Consider the following 19,555-nt stretch of genomic DNA (forward strand, 5'->3'; position numbering starts at 1 on the left):
ATTACAATTTGCACTTTGGTTTGTAATTTAGAAAGTGTTCTACTTAGGTATATAAAATATACTAGAATATAAATATATTTACATTTGTTTAATGCAAATATAATAAATAATATAACCAACATAAGCATGATAAACAAAAGGTCTAGACTTAATAAAACTATTACTTTTTATAGCTTTTACAAGAATATTTGTTTTAAGGAGATTTGCTTATTAACGTGAGAGAGAACCAGAATGTCATTCTGGCTTATGTGTGTGATGCCAGGCATTGAACTTGAGACCTAATGCTTGCAAGTCCTGTGCTCTCCCACTGACTCACTCCCCCCCCCACCCCCCAACAGTTGCTACACACATTTTTTTTTTTTTTCCTCCAGGGTTATTGCTGGGCTCGGGGCCTGCACCACGAATCCACCGCTCCTGGAGGCCATTTTTCCCCCTTTTTGTTGCCCTAGTTGTTGCAGCCTCGTTGCGGTCATCATTGCCATTGTTGATGTTGCTTTGTTGTTGGATAGGACAGAGAGAAATGGAGAGAGGGGGAGAGAAAGATAGACACCTGCAGACCTGCTTCACCGCCTGTGAAGCGACTCCCCTGCAGGTGGGGAGCCGGGGGCTCGAACTGGGATCCTTACACCGGTCCCTGTGCTTTGCGCCACGTGCGCTTAACCCACTACACACACATTTTTAAGTGACACTTTTAAACTGGGTCTGAAGGTACAGACTACACTTGTATGCTAGGACCATTCAGCATCTCTGCCATAAGATTTTGTGTGAGAAGCCTGTGGAGTCTGTGGAGCCGTTTTATCAACTAGTGCTTTTATGTCCTTAGTACCAATGTCAGCTCAGTGAAAAGGGGAAAGTACTCTTGCTTTCAAAAATCACTTTGATATTTTTTAAATAATTTTTTAACTTTTAATTTTTATTATTGGGTAGACAGAAGTTGAAAGGGGAGAGGGAGAGACAGAGAGACACCTGCAGCCCTGCTTCACCACTTGTGAAGCTTTCCCCCTGCAAGTGGGGACCAGGGGCTTGAACCTGGGTCCTTGTGCACTGTAATGTGTGCTCTCAACCAGATGCGCCACCACCTGGCCCCTCATTTTGATATTATTTATAAGGGTTTAGGGACCTCCAGGAACCTTTAGATCATATCTTGAGAACTGCTGGTCTAGGGTAAGTGAAAATTTGTACTGAGCTCCCTTGTTCTACCAGGTTGAAAAAGTTGTTCAAGTATCTCATGCTCACAAACTATATGTACGTGCGTGTGAGTGTGCGTAAGAGACTAATCTTGTAACTGCCGTATTGATTTCAGCCTGCTGACATTTTGTTTGTAGGAATTTGAACGTCTAAGGGAATGTAGGATGGGAGGGCCCGGACGTCCCTGTTGTCTTAAATCAGACAACTGTCCACATACTGTTACCTCCCTGAGTCCTGAAGGTGTTTGACTTGATGCCCCTTCCCCAGGGAATAGCACTGTTTCTATTCCCTGTTTGAGCCAGCCAGGCTGAGTGTTAGACTCTTACCTGTGAGGTAATCTGAGGGGCCTTACACTTCAGTGAGTACAGAAAGCAGAATATGAAGGGCATGTTTGGACCAACATTTTAGAGCATACTTTTCCAGTTGCTGTGATAGGAAAAAGGATAGTAGTGATGAGAGATGAAGAAAGAAAAAGGACACCACAGCACCCCAGCTTATTCTGAGCTGGAAGTTTAGGTGTGTGTGTGTGGGGGGGGGCTTTAGAGAAAAGAATTTATACTTAGAATGTTTTCCCCACTCAGGAAAGGATATAAATACATCTGAAATCACTTAATAGACCACCCACCTGGATAATTTGCTCAACAAATGCTTGAGTGCATCTTGTGAGACATTTACAATGTTAGAGACTAGTGTCTCAGGGGAAAGCGAGCCTTCCTTCATGGAACTCACATCTAGGTGGGTACTGAATAGAGATGGTAGTCATAGACTCAGAGAGCTGAGTGCCAGGCTCAAAGGAGGTGTTCAGCTCTTTTGTTCAGAAACTCACCTGAGAGTGCTCCTGGAGAAGGACCGGTCGTGGTGAAATCAGGTGAGGGAAATGTACTGTTGGCATGCCTGGGATCCTGAGGAGGTGGGCTGTGAGGGAGCTGGGGAGAGTCATAAGTCAGGAAGGCTGTTTTGCTTACTTTGTACTTTACACAAAAATGTCTTCACATTAAGTAAGAGACATTGATTAGGCACTTACCAAGAACTTCATCCTCCCACTGGACCAGAACTGGACTGACATTACTGTTAGATTTTGACAGTTTGGATCTCTGGGATCTTGTTAAAATGCATTTTCTGATAAAATAGGTTTCAGGTGGGGCCTGGGGTTTTGCATTTCTGACCAACACCCAGACCTGGTCTGTGAGTAGCTTTTTGAAGTCAAAATTCCAGAGCCCGCCCTTCCTTCCTTCCTTCCTTCCTTCCTTCCTTCCTTCCTTCCTTCCTTCCTTCCTCTCTATTTATTTATATATATATTGCTTTTACCAGAGCACTGCTCAAATCTGGCTGATGGTATGGTTGTATCAGGGATTGAACCTGGGACCTCTGAGCCTCAGGCATAAAAGTCTGTTGCATAAACTGCTATGTTATCTCCCTGGCTTTTAATGCATGATAAAAATATTAGTTCCGGGAGTCAGGTGGTAGCGCAGTGGGTTAAGCGCATGTAGCGCAAAGCCCAAGGACCGGCGGAAGGATCACAGTTCAAGCCTCCGGCTCCCCACCTGCAGGGGGGGTCACTTCACAAGCGGTGAAGCAGGTCTGCAGGTGTCTATCTTTCTCTCCCCCTCTCTGTCTTCCCCTCCTCTCTCCATTTCTCTCTGTCCTATCCAATGATGACGACATCAACAACAACAACAACGGTAGTAACTACAGCAACAAGAAAACAACAAAGGCAACAAAAGGGGGAAAAGCAGCCTCCAGGAGCAGTGGATTCGTGATGCAGGCACTGAGCCCCAGTAATAACCCTGGAGGCAAAAAATATATATATATAAGTTCTGTTCACTTCAAGTCTTGGGCGTGGGGAATTGAAGGGACTATGCCCTTAATCCACTGTCAATCCTTTGTCAATCAGGATTGTTTGGTAGTCAGTCACTAACAGAGAAGGGCTCTAACTTCAGGTCAGATTCTCAAGAAGAAAACCTAGTAGTCCCCACAGAGGATCACAGTAGTAGGAGCTGCTTGAATACATGCATGAGCTGCTCTCTCCTGTCACCTTTTGATCTCTGTCCTAAGAGCACTAGGAGAAGATGTCCAGCTGGCTGAGCTTAGGTCTGTGTCTTGTGTCCTAACTAATGACCAGTAAAAGGTGGTGGTCTGGCTATCTCAGCTTCCACAGTGGGAGGACAGAGCACCCGTACTTACTGGCACGTTAAAGCTACCAACAGATGAAGAGGTGTATCTTGCACAGGAAGTTAAGTGATGGACACAGAAGCTGGCTGCTGCTAGTTGCAAGCTCCAAAAGCCATCTTCCAGCGACAGTCCCTCTGTGTAATGGGCAGGTAAGTCGAGGCAAGAAAGGGATTGAGGCACTAAATGCTTGGAGATCCTCTACTTCATCTTCACGACAGCCCTACAAGATAGATATATCCTGTTTTCCTGTTTGCATTTGAGGACATTGAGTCAAGTGGTAAACAGCTTGCATAAAATCACACTGAGTCATACTGCTAGTGAGCCGAGGAGCTTCAGAGTGTGCGGTGGCGGTGGCGAGTGAGAAGAATGTGTGTGGACTTCAAGAGCCAGAGGTGCATGGAGACTGGGATTGCGGGGATAGTCTGCTCTTCAGAGTCGCTTGTTTTCTCATGATCAGGACTCTGGGTTACACCAGAGGTTTGTTTTTCCATATTGTCCAACTGGAGAGTGTATAGTCTTGAGACTGGTAGCCTGTGGTTCTCCAGGGTTTATGATGGTTTGGGGAGAGGTAGCACTCAGAGCTGCTGTGTGAGAAGAGGCAGACTAGTGAATAGAGTTTGTGTTTGCCCATATGTGGAGCTCCCCAACTGCTGCAGACCGTTTCACAATAGCCGGCTTTGTCTTGGTGGTGTGAGAATGAGCTGTGACTCTTCACTGACCCGGCACTGAGGAGAGACTCGTGCAGCCTACCTGACCACAGCAGAAGTGACTTGCCGTTCAGATGCCCACCTTAAAGCTTCAGCCTGTGTCTCTTCTCACCATACACAGAAAGAAGCTCAGGTAGAGCAGGCTGTGGTTTCTAGTCCTTTTTGAGGGCTCCAGGCTCTGAATAGCTGCACGCTAAGTGTTAACTCGAGTTAATGTGTGTGGAGCCTGTGCTGACCCTCCTCACCAGGCTACCTGCCAGAGAAAGAGAGAGAGAGACTGACTTGTGGGGAAGGGGAAGATTACATAGACCTGTTTTAGATCTTACTTCCTTTTTAAGTAGAAACAAAAAAGTAAAACTATTGGGAGAAGGGAAAAAAGGTAACATTTTTCTGTGAAGTAGACCTCTTGAGTGAAAGTATGGGATGAAATATATAGCTTACTTTCCTTCTCCAAGTATTAAGAGTGAAATGACTACAGGCTTTTATAGAGTGAAAATGGCCTGGGTGGAGTATAAAGGAAATAGCCACATAGTGAGCTGAAGCAGAGATCCCTGTGTAGACGTGGGGCCCTGGCACACGTGAGGAAAGGGGAGATGGCACTGCAAGCACGCCACGTCCTTCCTTTGTTGGTCTTGAGGACAGATGGTTTTCTAGACCTTGTTTTTTTTTTTTTTTCTTTCCTATGAAGATGAAAATATGACTTAAAATGACAGTACTTGGGGATGGGTGGTGGCTGACCTGGTAGAGTGCACATGTCACTGTGCGCCGGAATCCAGGCTCAAGCCTCTCATCCTCACCTGTGGGGGAAGCTTCATGAGCAGTGGAACAGTGCCACAGGGGTCCCCCTCTGTCTCTCCCTCTCTTATCTCTTTCTATCAAAATGGAAATGCCTACTGGGAATGGTGGAGTTGTGCAGGCACTGAGGCCCAGCGACAACCTTGATGGCAAAAATAAATAAACAGTAAGAAGAAGACAAGTTTGATTAATTCACAGCTCTTGAGGTCCAGAGTCTGAAATGAAGGTGTCTGTAGAGCCATGCTCTTTCTGAAGGCACCTGGAGACCTATGTGTTTCCTGGCTTCTGCTTGCCGGCAGTCTTTGACATCCTTGGCTTGTAGTTACACCTCTCTAGTCTCCGTCTCTGTCTCTATTCGGCTTTCTCTCCTGTGTGCTCATGTCTCTGTCTGATTCTCTCTCTCCTTTTCTTTTGTAACGTTAGCCATCATTGAGTTAGGAACTCATCCAGAATGACCTCACCTTAAGTAATTGAATATGCTGAACCTCTTTCCAAATAAGGTCATCTCTTTCCAAATAACCTCATCCAGAGGTTTCAAGTGAACATGAACTTTGAGAAAACATTATTCATCCCAGTACACTGTCTTCTGGAGAACTCCAGCTAATCTCAACCCGGCGTTGACAGATTGTGGCAGGCTGAGAATCAGCACTTGGTGCTAAGGCCAAGTGTGGGCTTAGAGGTTGCAGACTGTCGAGGTGGACCCGCTTACGTTGGTCTCAGGAGGGGTGGCTGTCTGCGAAGGCCACACCTGATGAATGAGATCTGTGTTGGGAGAAGTGTGAGCTGGGGAGTCGCTTGAGGCACAGAGAGAAACAAGCTTGGCAGGTTTGAGGACCAGAAGGGAGCTGAGTGAGGTGGGTGGGGTGTATAGGAGGGGGGCCGCAGAGGGCACATGGCTAGCTTTGTGCCAGTGTCGTGTACAGAGGAGGCAGAATCTGCTGGTGATGAGGGAAAGGGAAAGCGAGGGCACCTCATCTGGGTGGGTGTCAGCACGGAGACAGAATGAGAAAGGGGCTGGGCTGGGGTTTGGGCAAGTATGTGGTACCTGTTGGGTGTCCAGGGCTGGGGATGGAGAAGTTCTTTCAGGCCACGTCACTGCTGAGGTTACTTGGAGAGAGGGTTTAGACTCAGAAAAGTCTGGGGACCCCAGTGGGAGCCCTGGAGCACCCCAGCGCTTAAGGAGTGGAGCATAGGTGGAGGAGGCATGTCCAGCCAAGGAGAGGAGTGAGACTGGCCAGGCCACCATTGAACCAAAGAGAGACAGTGCCCTGTGTTCCAGCAGTTCCCACAGGCACAGTCAGTGCCCATCGGGCCTGCATTGTGCTCACTGCTGCCGGAAGAACAGCTTTCAGATGCAGAGGCAGAAACCTGGCTGGGGAGAAGGAGAGGAGGCATGAAGCTCGTTTGAGAAGGGGAGCAGGCATCTGGACTGACAGCTGTGACGGGACTGTGGGATCCAAGGATCTGCTCTGGGAATGAGAAACTAGAACCTGTTTATATGGAAACACACCTGCAGGTAGGTAATGTGTGTGTTCAGCCAGGTGTGCCGCTGCCCGGCCCCACGCAGATAGGGTGGTGCTGCTGATGTTTAAGACACGGGGAACCGCTGAGGCCGTAGGACACGGAATGTAAATCGGAAGTAAAAGTAGGAGGTGGTGGAGAGCGTAGGTGGAGGAGGGGGGTCATCATCAGATCCGCTTCTGCTTTCCTAATAAATTATCTGGCAAGATTATCAGCCACAGTGAAGGAGGTGGAGGAAGTTTAGGAGATTAAAGAGGAAGAGGGGAAGTGTGAAATAGTAACTGAAAATACTGGGAAAGCGTGTGCCGAAGATTTCCAGAGAGATTTATGGGCCTGCTGCCCATTGGAGTCTTATGATCGTGGACTCTGCAAGTCCCGTTGAGTTGCTGGGATGCCCAGGTGGGTATGTAGAGAATTAGGCTTCAGTAAATTGGGGTGTTACTAAGCTAGTGTGGCTGAGGGAGAAAGGCACAAGGTCTTCAATACTGGAGTGAGAGGGAAGTTCCCATAATGAATGAAAGAGGAACAGGGTGGCGGGAGGCAGTGGTACGGCCAGTGATTGTGAGTCTGTGGTGAGAATTACAGGGGGTGGGGGTGGGGGGCAGCAGGGAGAATGAGTTACTTGAGTAGTAGCTTATGGTGACAGAGCCAGGAAGTGACCTTGCAAGTGGTGACCAAGTGAATGGTTTGAAGGGCAGGCTGTTTGAATAATGTGAACCAGTAACAGAAGTAAAGATAGGCCTGGCCAGAGCAGTGCAGCAGAGAAGACTGATAGAGCGAGAGAGCCTACACACAGCTCTGGCTCTTCCCCCAGTGCTTGGCTCTCCCATGCGGTACTTTCATTTGAATCTGGACTGTGCACCGCAAGGCATGCCCCCTGTCTGGTGAACTCTCTGGCCCTTGAACTATCGCTTTGGTGTTGGCAGTCTCACCAGTAATGTGAGCACTTACGTAGCCGACATTGAAAAAGGAAATAAATGCATAATACAGATGGCGCTTTTTTTAAAAAAAATATTACCACTAGGGTTATCACTGGGGCTCGGCTCCTGCGTGATGAATCCACTGCTCCTGGTGGCCATTTACTTATTTGTCTTTCTTTTATTCATAGAGACAGAAATGGGGTGGGGGGAGGTGGAGAGTCGGAGACAGATATCTACAGCACTGTGTTACAGCTTGTGAAGATTCCCCTTGCAGGGGAGGACCCGGGCTTGAACCCAGACCCTTGCGCATGGTAATGTGTGTGCTCATCCTAATGTGCTAACCCCTTCCCCTCCCCTTCCCCCCTGGCCACCCGGGTGGTTGTTCTGGATTCACCAGAGCATGCTCCTTCGAGCTGATAGCGTGTAAAACATTGTGTGTGTCGGGCTAGGCCGTCTGTGTTATCCCAGCTGTACAGAAAGAAAGCAGATGTGAAAGCGTGTTAAATGCCAAGCTTGCTTGATGCTCTAAGACTAACTGGGATCGTATCTTTAACCCCTTCTATTTCAATTGAGGCTGTGGTTGAACTTCACGCAGCTGCTCGTGTAGCCTCTGCACTGCATGTATCCGTATCCCCCAGTCTTCACTCCAAGCTCTAAGAGCTCTGCCTGCAGCTCCCAGGAGTTCTCATCTCTGTGAGTGTGCCCTTCGGCAAGCCACCTGTTTTTCCACAAGTCTGGTGAGAGATGCAGTTGCTCTGTGGCGGTTTTCTCCTCCTCAGCTGTGGTGACAGCCCCGGGTCTTTGGGCCTTTGTCATTCTTTGTCCCGTTAGTCTCCTGCAGACAGACACAGGCACTTCTCTGCTTAGCAGCGCCGGCTTAGTGCCTGTGCGCAGGGTCTGATGCTGAGGCCCTTTCTGGACTTTTCTCTCCTGCTAAGCCAGAAGATTTGTCTTAATTTCTTATCTAGCCTACATGGATGCATTCCAGATCATTTTGGGAACCTCCGCCTCTGTTGGATAGCTGGCATTCCTTGAGTGGATGGCACCTCGAGTCTTGAGTGCTGCTTCTGCCCGGGTTCCTGTCTCTGCGCTGGCCCCGTGAAGACTGCCCCTTACACTTTGGGTTACTGGTTTATAACTGTATGGTCATTCAAATAAGGAATCTCTGAAAATGAGCAATTCTCCCTCAAGCAAAATGACATTTCTTATCAGAGAGTAACATAAAAGGCATATACAAAAGCAAGATGAACCTGTTTGATTCCACACTCAGCCCTTCCTTCCCAGCATAGCATTGTGAGCTTTGAGGGCAGAGTGACTGTCTCCTTACTTTGTGCAGAAGACAGCTGAAGTTTGGAGAGAAAATCCGGGTTCTCCTTTTGCCCTTTACCACCTTCAGAGCTCATGCCCTGCAGCAGACGAGATTCCGCCTTTGGTAGTCCCAGGCTCAGCCGTCAGGATGGCGCCTCACTTCTCCAGCCCTTCCTCTGCACCCCGCCTCTGCAGAGGGGCCTTGCCAGGCAGCCAGACCTTTATTTCTCCCAGTACATAGCTTCTTTGTAATCAGGGTGGTTTTTTTGTTTTGTTTTGTTTCCTTGAATCTCAGCATAGTTATTTGCTAGTTGATTCCCCGGTTTTAACTGTATGGTGAGGTCAGCACCACAAAGTGTAGGCTCCAGGGGAAACACTGCAGGCTGAGAAGGAAGGCTCTTTTTCAGGCAGGAAGACGAAGTGTCAGCTGAAGCCTAACTTTCCTGTTTAATGTTCCTAGGGACTCCTGTGGACCCTGAGCTAGGCAAGACTCCTTCCTGGGGTCAGAAAGGTCTCCCAGTCATCCGTCCTGCCCCTCAAAAGCCCCTGTGCTGGGAGGCAGGTGCTGCACCCTGTGCTCTGGGGACTGCGGCCTTGGGAGCTGCGTCTACCCCCAGGTGTGCATGAGACAGTGGCTGGGGCTGTTGTGGGAAAGTCTTTCTTCTGTCCTTCTGTTCTGTCTGTGTCACATTTTCTGGTCTCCCTTTTGCTTCATCTTTATTTCTTTTTCCTGGGAAAAGTCATGATGTATTTTTCTGTGACTCTTCCCACAACCCAGTAGGTTCCCTTCCTTACCCCTGCAAGGAAGGTAAGGTAGACGTGTGCAAGCATTTTTCCTGGGGGGGGGGGGGGATGGCAGTGCCTAAACCCTCCTAAGTTGAAAGCAGTCTTTCTGGAGGCCAGTCTGATTTACACCCTGGCCCTCACTCTTTGCTTTCCCATGGGGCAGAGGGGCGGGGGCGGCTGACTTAGAGGCAAGGAGGCAGAGCGTGCCCTGATGGTCGTCACCTCCCCTGCCCCAGTGAGAACTGCAGTGCAGGGCTGACCGGGACATTGCGTTTGCCCACAGGTTCAGCTCAGTACAGAATGCCAGGTTTGGGGTCAGGTGGCATTGTATGAGGAATAAGACAAGATGGTCTTAGCATGAACCACCGTTCTGTCATGAAAAGATGACCCAGCTTCGGGTCAAAAGGTTGGTGCCCTAGTTACTTCCACGTCTGCTCAGTGTCTTGAGTATTTGTCTCTGTCTCTTTCTGCTCTTTTCCCCTGTCCATCCTCCCCTCCCCTCTACCTCCACTCCTCAGTTTTCTGCCCGCGTGTTTTCATTCATTGTGTCCATCCTTCCTTTTGATGCTTAGTTGTCTCATTTTGGACCCCTGGGAGTCTTGGCATACACTGGCATCTCTGCTCTTTGGCCTGACTCTCTTGCTTTCTGGCAGAACAAGATGTTCCCAGGTTTCTTTTGTAATGTGCAGCCTGGGCTGTGAAACAGCCAAATATCCCCATGCCTTTGGTCGGGGAAGGACATCTGTAGAAAGGCATTCTGGATGTTCTGTTTCCATTGCATCCAGGTCTTCCTGGTAGAGCTGAAAAATATGTGAACTCAAACTGAAATTTCTAAATGAAAATTTCTAATATAGGGTGGTATTTTTAAGTTTTTAAAATTACCTTTATTTACTGGATAGAGGCAGCCAGAAATCAAGAGGGTTGGGGGAGAATAGAAAGAGAGACACCTGGGGAGTCGGGTGGTAGCGCAGTGGGTTAAGCACACATGGCGCGAAGTGTAAGGACCCGGGTTCAAGCCCCTCACTCCCTACCTGGAGGGGGGGGTCGCTTCACAAGCAGTGAAGCAGGTCTGCAGGTATCTTTCTCACCCTCTGTCTTCCCCTCCTCTCTCCATTTCTCTCTGTCCTATATAACAATGATGACATCAGTAACAGCAATAATAACTACAACAACAATAAGAAAAACAAGGGCAACAAAAGGGAAAAATAAATAAATTTTTTTTAAAAAAAAAGTAAAAAAAGAGACACCTGCAACACTGCGTCAGCACTTGGAAAGCTTTTCCCCTGTAGGTAGGAGCCAGTAGCTCAAAACGAGGTCCTTGCACATTGCAACTTGCAACATGTGCACTGAACCAGGTACACTACCACCTGGCCCCTGACCCCTAACCCCTGGCCCCTGGCCCCTGACCCCTTCCTTTTTTTTTTTTTTTTTTTTTACCAGCGAGAACACTATTTAGCTCTGGCTTGTGGTAGTGTGGGTACAGGGATTGATAACCAGAGACTTCAGAGCCTCAGGTGTGAGTCATTTTGCGTAACCATTGTCAACAGAATCTCTTTCTCTGGGTGTGTACAGTCAATATACTACAGTCACATCTTTTGTGAACAAGTCATCAATTTCTTAGTTTTGTTTTAGAATTTCAGTGATTTAAATTTAATTTTTTCAGATGTAAACATTTCTATGTTTCCAAAGTCAAAACTGTCTGGGTTTATTCAGAGGAGTTTCGGTTCATCCTTTCTCCTCTCACCCTAAACAGCTAATTCAATTGGTTATTTACATTTTTCTCCCTGCTTATTTTGATATATCATATAAATACTTGTACAGATACACTTATAGCTTATTTTTGGCCAAAAAAATATATTGTATATATCATATTACATGCTTTGCTTTGAAAAATAGTTTAACAGTACTGCCTGGGTTTGTTCTATATTCAGTGCAAGATCTGTTTCATTCTTTCAGGTTTTTATTATTTAATTTTATAGATTATTATAATTTTATATTCTCTATGGTTTATAGTTTCATTATTTTCATATTCTGAAGTGCTGGAGAATGAACCTAGGGCCTTGCATATATATGCAGTAGTACTGATGCTTCCCCAGTCCAGGCTTTATTCTCTTATTTATTTATTTTTTTTTTAAATATTTATTTTATTTATTCCCTTTTGTTGCCCTTGTTGTTTTATTGTTGTAGTTATTATTGTTGTTGTCGTTGTTGGATAGGACAGAGAGAAATGGAGAGAGGAGGGGAAGACAGAGGGGGAGAGAAAGATAGACACCTGCAGACCTGCTTCACCGCCTGTGAAGCGACTCCCCTGCAGGTGGGGAGCCGGGGTTCGAACCGGGATCCTTATGCCGGTCCTTGTGCTTTGCGCCACCTGCGCTTAACCCGCTGCGCTACAGCCCGACTCCCTATTCTCTTATTTTTAGGAGGGGGTTTCCAAGGTTCCAAACCACCGTCTCTGGCCTTGCTGTTGTCCATGGTTCTTCCATATGGTGCTGAGGTCAAAACCAGGACCTCATGCATGATAAGGCATGCACTCTGTGTGCTAAGCCAGCTCAAGGCCTCTTCATTCTTTTTACTTTTACTTATTTGTTTTAAGATTTGGTTATTTTTCTTTCGCTCAGCTCTAGCATATGTGATATCAGGCTTCAAACCTGGGACCACATGTATGCAAAACCTATTCTTGGGGCCCGGCAGTGGTGCACCTGGTTAAGCGCACACATTACAGTGCACAAAGACCCAGGTTCAAGCCCCTGGTCCCCACCTGCAGGTTGAGAGATTCACAAGTGGTGAAGCACAGCTGCAGATGTCTGTGTTTCTCTAACTCCCACACTCCTCTCAATTTCTCTCTGTTTCTGTTCAATAATAAATTTTAAAATATTAAAACCAAAAAGAAACGCGTGCTCTACCACTGAGCTGTCTTCTGCGCTCTCTCTTTTTCTTTCAAGTAACCAAGAATGACCTCATTTTAAGGCACTGCCATGGCTGATTTGTCCTCTCCTTTCGGGATGGGACTCAGGTTGCCTGTAGTTTCGTTGTGACAGATATTTCTTCAGTGAGTAATCTGGGGCATTAGTCGTTTCCTACTTTATGACACATCTTGGAATAGAACTCTGACTTGTGAGTGAGGAGAAAGGGTAAGTGCAGATATAATTCTGTAGCTGGTCAAGCCCTGGCGCGGGAGTGATAGTGGTGGATCTTTTTAGATTTACTGATTTCACTTTGTTTATTCATTGAAGCGTCACTAAGTGTAGACTATGAAGGATGTAAAGGTCTCTCTCTCTGCTGCATAAGTCTCAAGGTTTCCAGTGGGGTATTTGGGAGCTTGTTTTCTTCTGTTGTTCATTCTGCTTCTTGTGTGTTTTGTCCCATGTTGGTTATCAGAAGGTTGGTAATAAGACGGTGGGAAATGTATTTGTATCTGCTGTGCCATAATGAAGTGGAATGCATCTGTGGAGGGAGAGAAGGCATCATCAAAGAATCTGTGTTAACCACACACCCTCTCCCCTTGGCAGAATATAAAAGTGAACATTACACACAAAGTTCCTCCTTTACCATTCATATCCTAGTACAGGAGACAAATCAGAAATCAAGAACAGTTCTTTGTATTTCCAGGAAATGAAATGAGGTATAAAGTAGAATCATAGGCAGGACCTTCCTGTAGGTAAAAGAGACTGACATACAAAGCCATAGTCAAGGTGGGGACAGATTAAGACAGGGAACATGCACTGTCATAGGCTCTGTGGGGACGCAGAGGTGGCAGTGACAAGCAAGATAAGTGGTTTTTTTTCTCTTTGTTTTTTTTTTTTTTTTTTTGCCTCCAGGGTTATTGCTGGGCTCGGTGCCTGCACCATGAATCCACCGCTCCTGGAGGCCATTTCCCCCTTTGCTACCCTTGTAGCTTACCGTTGTTGTTATTATTGTTGCCATTGCCGTCATTGTTGGATAGGACAGAGAGAAATAAAGAGATGGGGAAGACAGAGGGGGAGAAGAAAAATAAGACACCTGCAGGCCTGCTTCACGGCTTGTGAAGCAACCCTCCTGCAAGTGGAGAGCCGGTGGCTTGAACCAGGATCCTTACACGCCCATCCTTGCCCTTTGCACCATGTACACTTAACCCGCTGCGCTACCGCCCAGCCCCCCAAGATAAGTGTTTAAGGAGCTGCTTAGTACAGTAAAACTGGGAAATGACATTGGACACCACCGTGCCATATATCCTCTTTACTGGAAGGAAACCTGGATCTGATATCGCGGTGCCAGAAGTGGGAGTTGTTTTCCTTCTTGCTGCTTTATGCAGGACAGTGGCTTCATAGACTCACATATAGGTCATCTGAGGATTTGGTTTTCAACATTATTCCTTTGACATTGCTCACATTCTTGTAATGAGCGGTTGTTAATTAGATGCTGTACTTGGCTATGAGCAAGGTGTGATAGCTGCAAATTCTCTTCTTCAGACCTGCACATCCAAGAGACACGTCTTTCTGGAAGAGAGCTTCTGTGTAATTGTGATCACATTTATATAAAGTCAGCTGTAAAATATACAGCAGTTTTTGGACAAGATAGGAATTACAGCGTATTTGTTTTCCATTACAGGAAACTTGGAGTGACACCTATGTAGGGACTCCAGAGGAGTGGATTTACCGACTGGAACCAAGGAGCTTGCTTCCTGGGAAGGCTTCCTGTCTGATGTGTAGAAGGCCCGGCATCGTACTCATTCTGCAAGGGGAGGCTCCAGGGGACTGAGACCAGCACGCACTGTCTCACCTTCCACTCCAGGGGACACTGCGCAGTCCTTTATCTAGAAGTGAGAAGTACGAGATTATTCTTCAAGAGGAACATTCCAGGCCTTTAGAAATCCAAAGGTTCACACCTTGGAAGCTCCTAGGAATGTTGACAACTCAGGATCTGAGAGGAAGTTCTGTGCTAATGAGTTACAGAATTCATGTGGGAGTAAATGTCACTTTATAGTCAATAGTAATACTGAGTGAGGAACACTATGCAGGAAGAAACCTTCCATAGAAAGACAGGCAGGGAGAAGCTTAGGCTGACTTTCAACTTGCCGAATAGAGCAAGCCTGAGGTAAGCTGCCAAAATGGCCAAATAAGAGACTTTATGAAGTAGCAAGCCTGTAACTATAGTAGTTGTAAGGAAATTTCTCCTCTAAGTCACGATACCAAATAGGAAAAATGATCTACAAGTGCCCCATGTGCAGGGAGTTTTTCTCTGAGAGAGCAGATCTTTTTATACATCAGAAAATTCACACCGCTGAGAAGCCCCATAAATGTGACAAGTGTGATAAGGGTTTCTTTCACATCTCAGAACTTCATATTCACTGGCGAGATCACACAGGAGAGAAGGTCTATAAATGTGATGATTGTGGTAAGGATTTTAGTACCACAACAAAGCTCAACAGACATAAAAAAATCCACACAGTGGAGAAACCCTATAAATGTTATGAGTGTGGCAAAGCCTTCAATTGGAGCTCCCATCTTCAGATTCACATGAGAGTCCATACAGGTGAGAAGCCCTATGTCTGCAGTGAGTGTGGAAGGGGCTTTAGTAATAGCTCAAACCTCTGCATGCACCAGAGGGTGCACACCGGGGAGAAGCCCTTTAAATGTGAAGAGTGCGGGAAGGCCTTCAGGCACACTTCCAGCCTCTGCATGCATCAGAGGGTGCACACCGGGGAGAAGCCCTATAAATGTTACGAGTGTGGGAAGGCCTTCAGCCAGAGCTCCAGCCTGTGCATTCACCAGCGGGTGCACACTGGGGAAAAGCCCTATAGGTGTTGTGGGTGTGGGAAGGCCTTCAGCCAGAGCTCCAGCCTGTGCATCCACCAGAGGGTGCACACCGGGGAGAAGCCTTTCAAATGCGATGAGTGTGGGAAGGCCTTCAGCCAGAGCACCAGCCTGTGCATCCACCAGAGAGTGCACACAAAGGAGAGAAACCATCTCAAAATATCAGTTATATAAAACATTGTGCTGAGTTAAAAAAAAAAAAAATCTTGAAACCCATAAGTGCCACTAGGAAGGAAACCCTGTAAGTATCTACATTGACCCAAGAAGTTTAACAGCCAGCCCCAGCAGAACACTGTTTTTGTAGAGGCATATGAGAGGTTGTTTCTCTCGATTCATTGCTAGATGTATTCCACAGTTTGACTCTGAATCTGGGATCCCTCTAGTGTCTTCCCGAGATGGGCTGGGGCGCCCCAGGTACGTGTGCGCTTCCTGGGACCCACGCTGTCAGTAGTGGGAATACTATGCAGAACCCATGGTCATTGCCCAGCCTTCAGAGTCACTTTGTCCATGCTTTTCTGGAAATTTGCCCCCCCATACTCATACTCCCCGCTGCGGGAGCGCAAGCCCTTCCTTCCTGTTGATTCAAGCATACTGGTTACTGCACCTGGAAATGGACAGCTCCCGCTGAGAGAGTCTCCTGGTATTTCTGAAGTCCCCATACAACCCAGCTCCTACATATCTTCCCATCGATCCCATTATTTCTGAGCCCACTTGACCTTGATGTCCATGTACCCAGGGATCTCCATCCCTTCCTAGATGGCATTAAATTTCATTTTAGATTTAGCTCATACTTCCCATTCACTTGGTCTATCAGAGGAATCATTGGCAGACACACGTGCCCTCAAACTGTCTTTTAGTTTCATGAATTCTGCTGATCTCTGTTAATCAGACTTAATTTTCTAGTGACTACATCATACTTTTAACTTGAAAGGTGTTTTTTTGTTTGTTTTTGTTTTTATAGTTGAATGTAAATACTAGGGAGGAAGGCCCAGGCAAAGCTAGAGCTGTGTCCATACAGATTTGCCCTGTTGCGCTCCTGTTGTGGCCTGCAGAGCCCTTTACTGGGACAGGGGAGACCGTATGAGAAGTGGACGGTAGAGACGAGTCACCAGGGACAGATTCTATTTCTATAATTTGGGACGGTACCGGGTAGGAGTCCTCAGTGCCTCAGCATTGAAGGTTATGTGTCAGTTCCTCTTTAGGTGTGATTGTTGTCACTCTTGTCGTTCTTTTCTTCACTCTTTCAATCTATTTATTGAACACCTGTGTGCCAGGCACTGTGCTGGTGCTGGGAATACCACTGAAGCCGACAGACAAGGGCCCTACTCGTAGAGTTTACTTTGGGTGGAAGCGACGTGATAAGCAAGTAAACAGATCCATAATGTAGTTTGAGATAGTGATTAAGTGCTACGAAGAAAATAACCTAGGGTGGCGGTTTAGAGTGGGCGGGTGGGGGTGGGGTGGTATTAGATAGTGGTCAGGGAGGCCTTTCTGAAGGCGGCACTGGAGCCCAGAGCACACCAGCTGGCTGTGCAGGAGACCTGGGCAGGCGTGCTCACGGTGCTTAGCAACAGAGAGGTGGCCGGGCGCCCGCACTATTGAGCAGCAGGGACGGGGAGAGCTCCCAAGTTGTTTGGTATCCTGATGTTTATAGGCCGCCTCTTTACTAGAATAACATTAAAAACTCATGTGGAGGAGCTCAAGGAATGTTTAGTGGAAGACCAAAAGTCCCCAATGACAAGGACAAAAAAAAAAAAAAAAGTTCATTTTTAACTTTGTTTCTTTTCTCATTCCTGTCTTCATGGGTTCCCACATGTAGTCCTTTGCTCAGGAAGTCTGTGGGGGGGGGGGGAAATTAAGGATCTCTGAAGTTCTGAAATGGGTGATCAGGTTAGTGATGTCTGTCAAACTGTCTAAGAGGCTGGAAAATGAGGTAGCCAAAATAGTCATCAAAATACTGAAAGCTTGATTCGTCTCTTCATACCTGGATGCATTTCTTCAGTTTGACTGGAAGCGGTTTTGTATAACTTAACACCTCAGGACATAAAGGTGTCAGAGGAGCATATCATCTGTCGCTGAGTGGGTGGGCCATGTTGCTAGAGATGGGGACGGGAGTAAGTTTGTCCACATCTGGACTTCAATCCAGACAAATCTGTGGACAAGCCTGTGGTGAGTCATGTCACATATGTTGCTTCCTTTTCAAGTAGAGAAGGCAGCTTAATGTTAAAAAGCCCCTTCCAGACCTGAATTCAGCTACAATTTACTGTAGTGTCTTATCAGTCTTATCACTCACGTCACAGTAGTATGGAGCATTAGAGAAAAGCCTAGACCTTTTTAGTTGATAGCCAATTGAAGTATCACTGATAAGAGTTTTAGTTTTAGGAGAAATTGGTTTGATTTCTAGCTTTATTACTATTAGGTATGTGAGCTTGGGCAAATCACTTAATCTTTTGAGTCTAGTTTTCTCACTGACGAAATGAGAACATTAGGCTAAATGATTTCCAAGTTTCCAGCTAGTCCTAGAGTTCTATATTTCTACATAGTTGAATTATTTTATCATGCTGTTGCTGGGGAATATGACTAACACTTTTGAAGCTACTAATTTTATGTCAAGCTTTAAAGTCCATAATTGTTATCTTTGGAAAATATCATTTGACCTACAGTATGTCCAAATCAATTTAATAAAATCACTTTATAACAGGGTTCTGTGCTTGACATGTAGTGACGTGAATTGGGTGACCGTGTGGGGAGGAGACATTGGCTTATGCATACCAGGGAGGCCATGTAATTTACTGTCCAATCTTGGCATCTAAGTGTAAAAAGGAGTTCTGGCAACAGGCCCAACTGGGACATATCCAGCAGACCGAGTTGTGAGGACACCTTCAACTAGAGTGTGCACATGAGTAATCCAGGCCAGGCTTGATGGAGAGGCGGCTCAAGGTCAGTGGCAGGCTAGACGCAGCATGTGCTGCTGGGAGGGCTGTTCCTGCTGTCACCATGTGTTTCCACAGTGGGTACAGGCTCAAGCTTCCACAGGGTCTGCTCTTTTTCTTTTTTGAGATGTGTTTTAATTATCTAATGAGAGCAACTGAGACCCCAGAGCCCTGTGCTGACAGCTGTGGTGCCACGGATTGAACCCAGGGCCCCATACATGCAAACCATGTGCTCTCTCTGCTGCACCTCATCCTGGCTGCACAGTGTAGGTCTTCCCATAACATTTGAATGATTTGTAAATGTTGGCAACTCATTTGTTAATCTGCCTGGCACCCACGACTTTTACTTCATTTTGCAAACCCTGATGTGGCCTGGTAATGTTGGCCCACTTGTGAATCTGACAGTTGGAAGCAGTCCAAACTGATCTTCCAGAGGAGAATGGAGTGTGGAAGTCTGGTCACATATGGGCTCAGGTGTCACCCACTGGGTCACCCCTGGCCCGGTGGGACATGAAGGAAGTCAAGGTGACTTCGAGAGCTAAGTGGGAACCCAAATGGCGAATTGGATTAAAGTGGGAAGAGCTCTCAAGTCAGGGCCTAGCAATATTCAGCCGTCTGCCAGGGAGTGTTGTCTGGGTTGTGTGAGCTTGGACACTGCCTTCCAAAGGTCCTTCAGATCTTGGTTATCTATTCTGAAAACTATTCAGCAACTTTTGGTACATATTGCTGTTATTCTCAGGAATTAAAACAAAAAAAGTGCATGCAAAGCAAATACCAGAAGCAGATGGAAGCAACACGAGTGGTAAAAACACAGAAGAGAGTAGAAAGAGGCACCCAGACAGGAGCCATATCTGAATGTAGCATCGCCACTTCAGTGGGGACTCGCATAAAGAGGGCCGGGAAAAGCCAGCAGCATTGTGCTTATGCAGGTTCTTTTTTTTTTTTTTTTTTTTTTTTTGCCGCAGAGGCTGCTTTGGGCCTTGTAGCTGTGGGAGTACAGCACTGCTTCACTGCTCGTGGTGCTTCCCCTGATACCATGCATATTGCTCCTGTATGGTGCCTGGGACTTGAACCCAGGTCTGCATGCCTGGCCAATTATGTGAGCTCTTTCCTGGGCCCCTCATGCAGATTCTTAACTTCTCTGAACCTCAGGTTTTTCAACTGTAAGATGATTTTGAAAATGTCTTTCTTATGGAAGATACTAAATAAAATAAACTTGTATAAAGTGCCTAGTATTTAATGATATAAAACTCCACCACCATCAAAAATTCCAGTTTCCTTTTAAAGATGAGTCATGCTATCTGCAGTTCCTTTTGCTCTACTGAACCTGTGATAGAATGTGCACTGAAGTCTGGGGAAGGGCCTGGGCTGGGTTGGATGGTTGGTTCCACATGCTGAGAGAGAAAACTTGAAGCTCCCAGGACAGTGTG

General features: G+C 46.6%; 1 protein-coding gene across 9 annotated transcripts in view; it reads left to right on the forward strand.

Moving 5' to 3' along the window:
- The window catches only part of ZNF664 (zinc finger protein 664), a 184,556-nt gene that overhangs the window by 25,389 nt on the left and 139,612 nt on the right, over positions 1-19,555 (forward strand). For 6 of the 9 annotated variants that reach the window (XM_060193266.1, XM_060193267.1, XM_060193264.1 and 3 more), the window contains one exon: positions 13,988-17,895. The exons of the other annotated variants lie outside the window; for them this stretch is intronic. In XM_060193266.1, the coding sequence (XP_060049249.1) occupies positions 14,581-15,366 (786 nt within the window). In that variant the 5' untranslated portion in view covers positions 13,988-14,580 and the 3' untranslated portion in view covers positions 15,367-17,895. Of the gene's footprint in view, positions 1-13,987; positions 17,896-19,555 lie in introns of those variants that run through there. 9 annotated transcript variants of the gene reach the window in all.

The sequence above is a fragment of the Erinaceus europaeus genome, chromosome 6 (genome assembly GCF_950295315.1).
Source record: "Erinaceus europaeus chromosome 6, mEriEur2.1, whole genome shotgun sequence".
Taxonomy (NCBI): Eukaryota; Metazoa; Chordata; class Mammalia; order Eulipotyphla; family Erinaceidae; genus Erinaceus; species Erinaceus europaeus.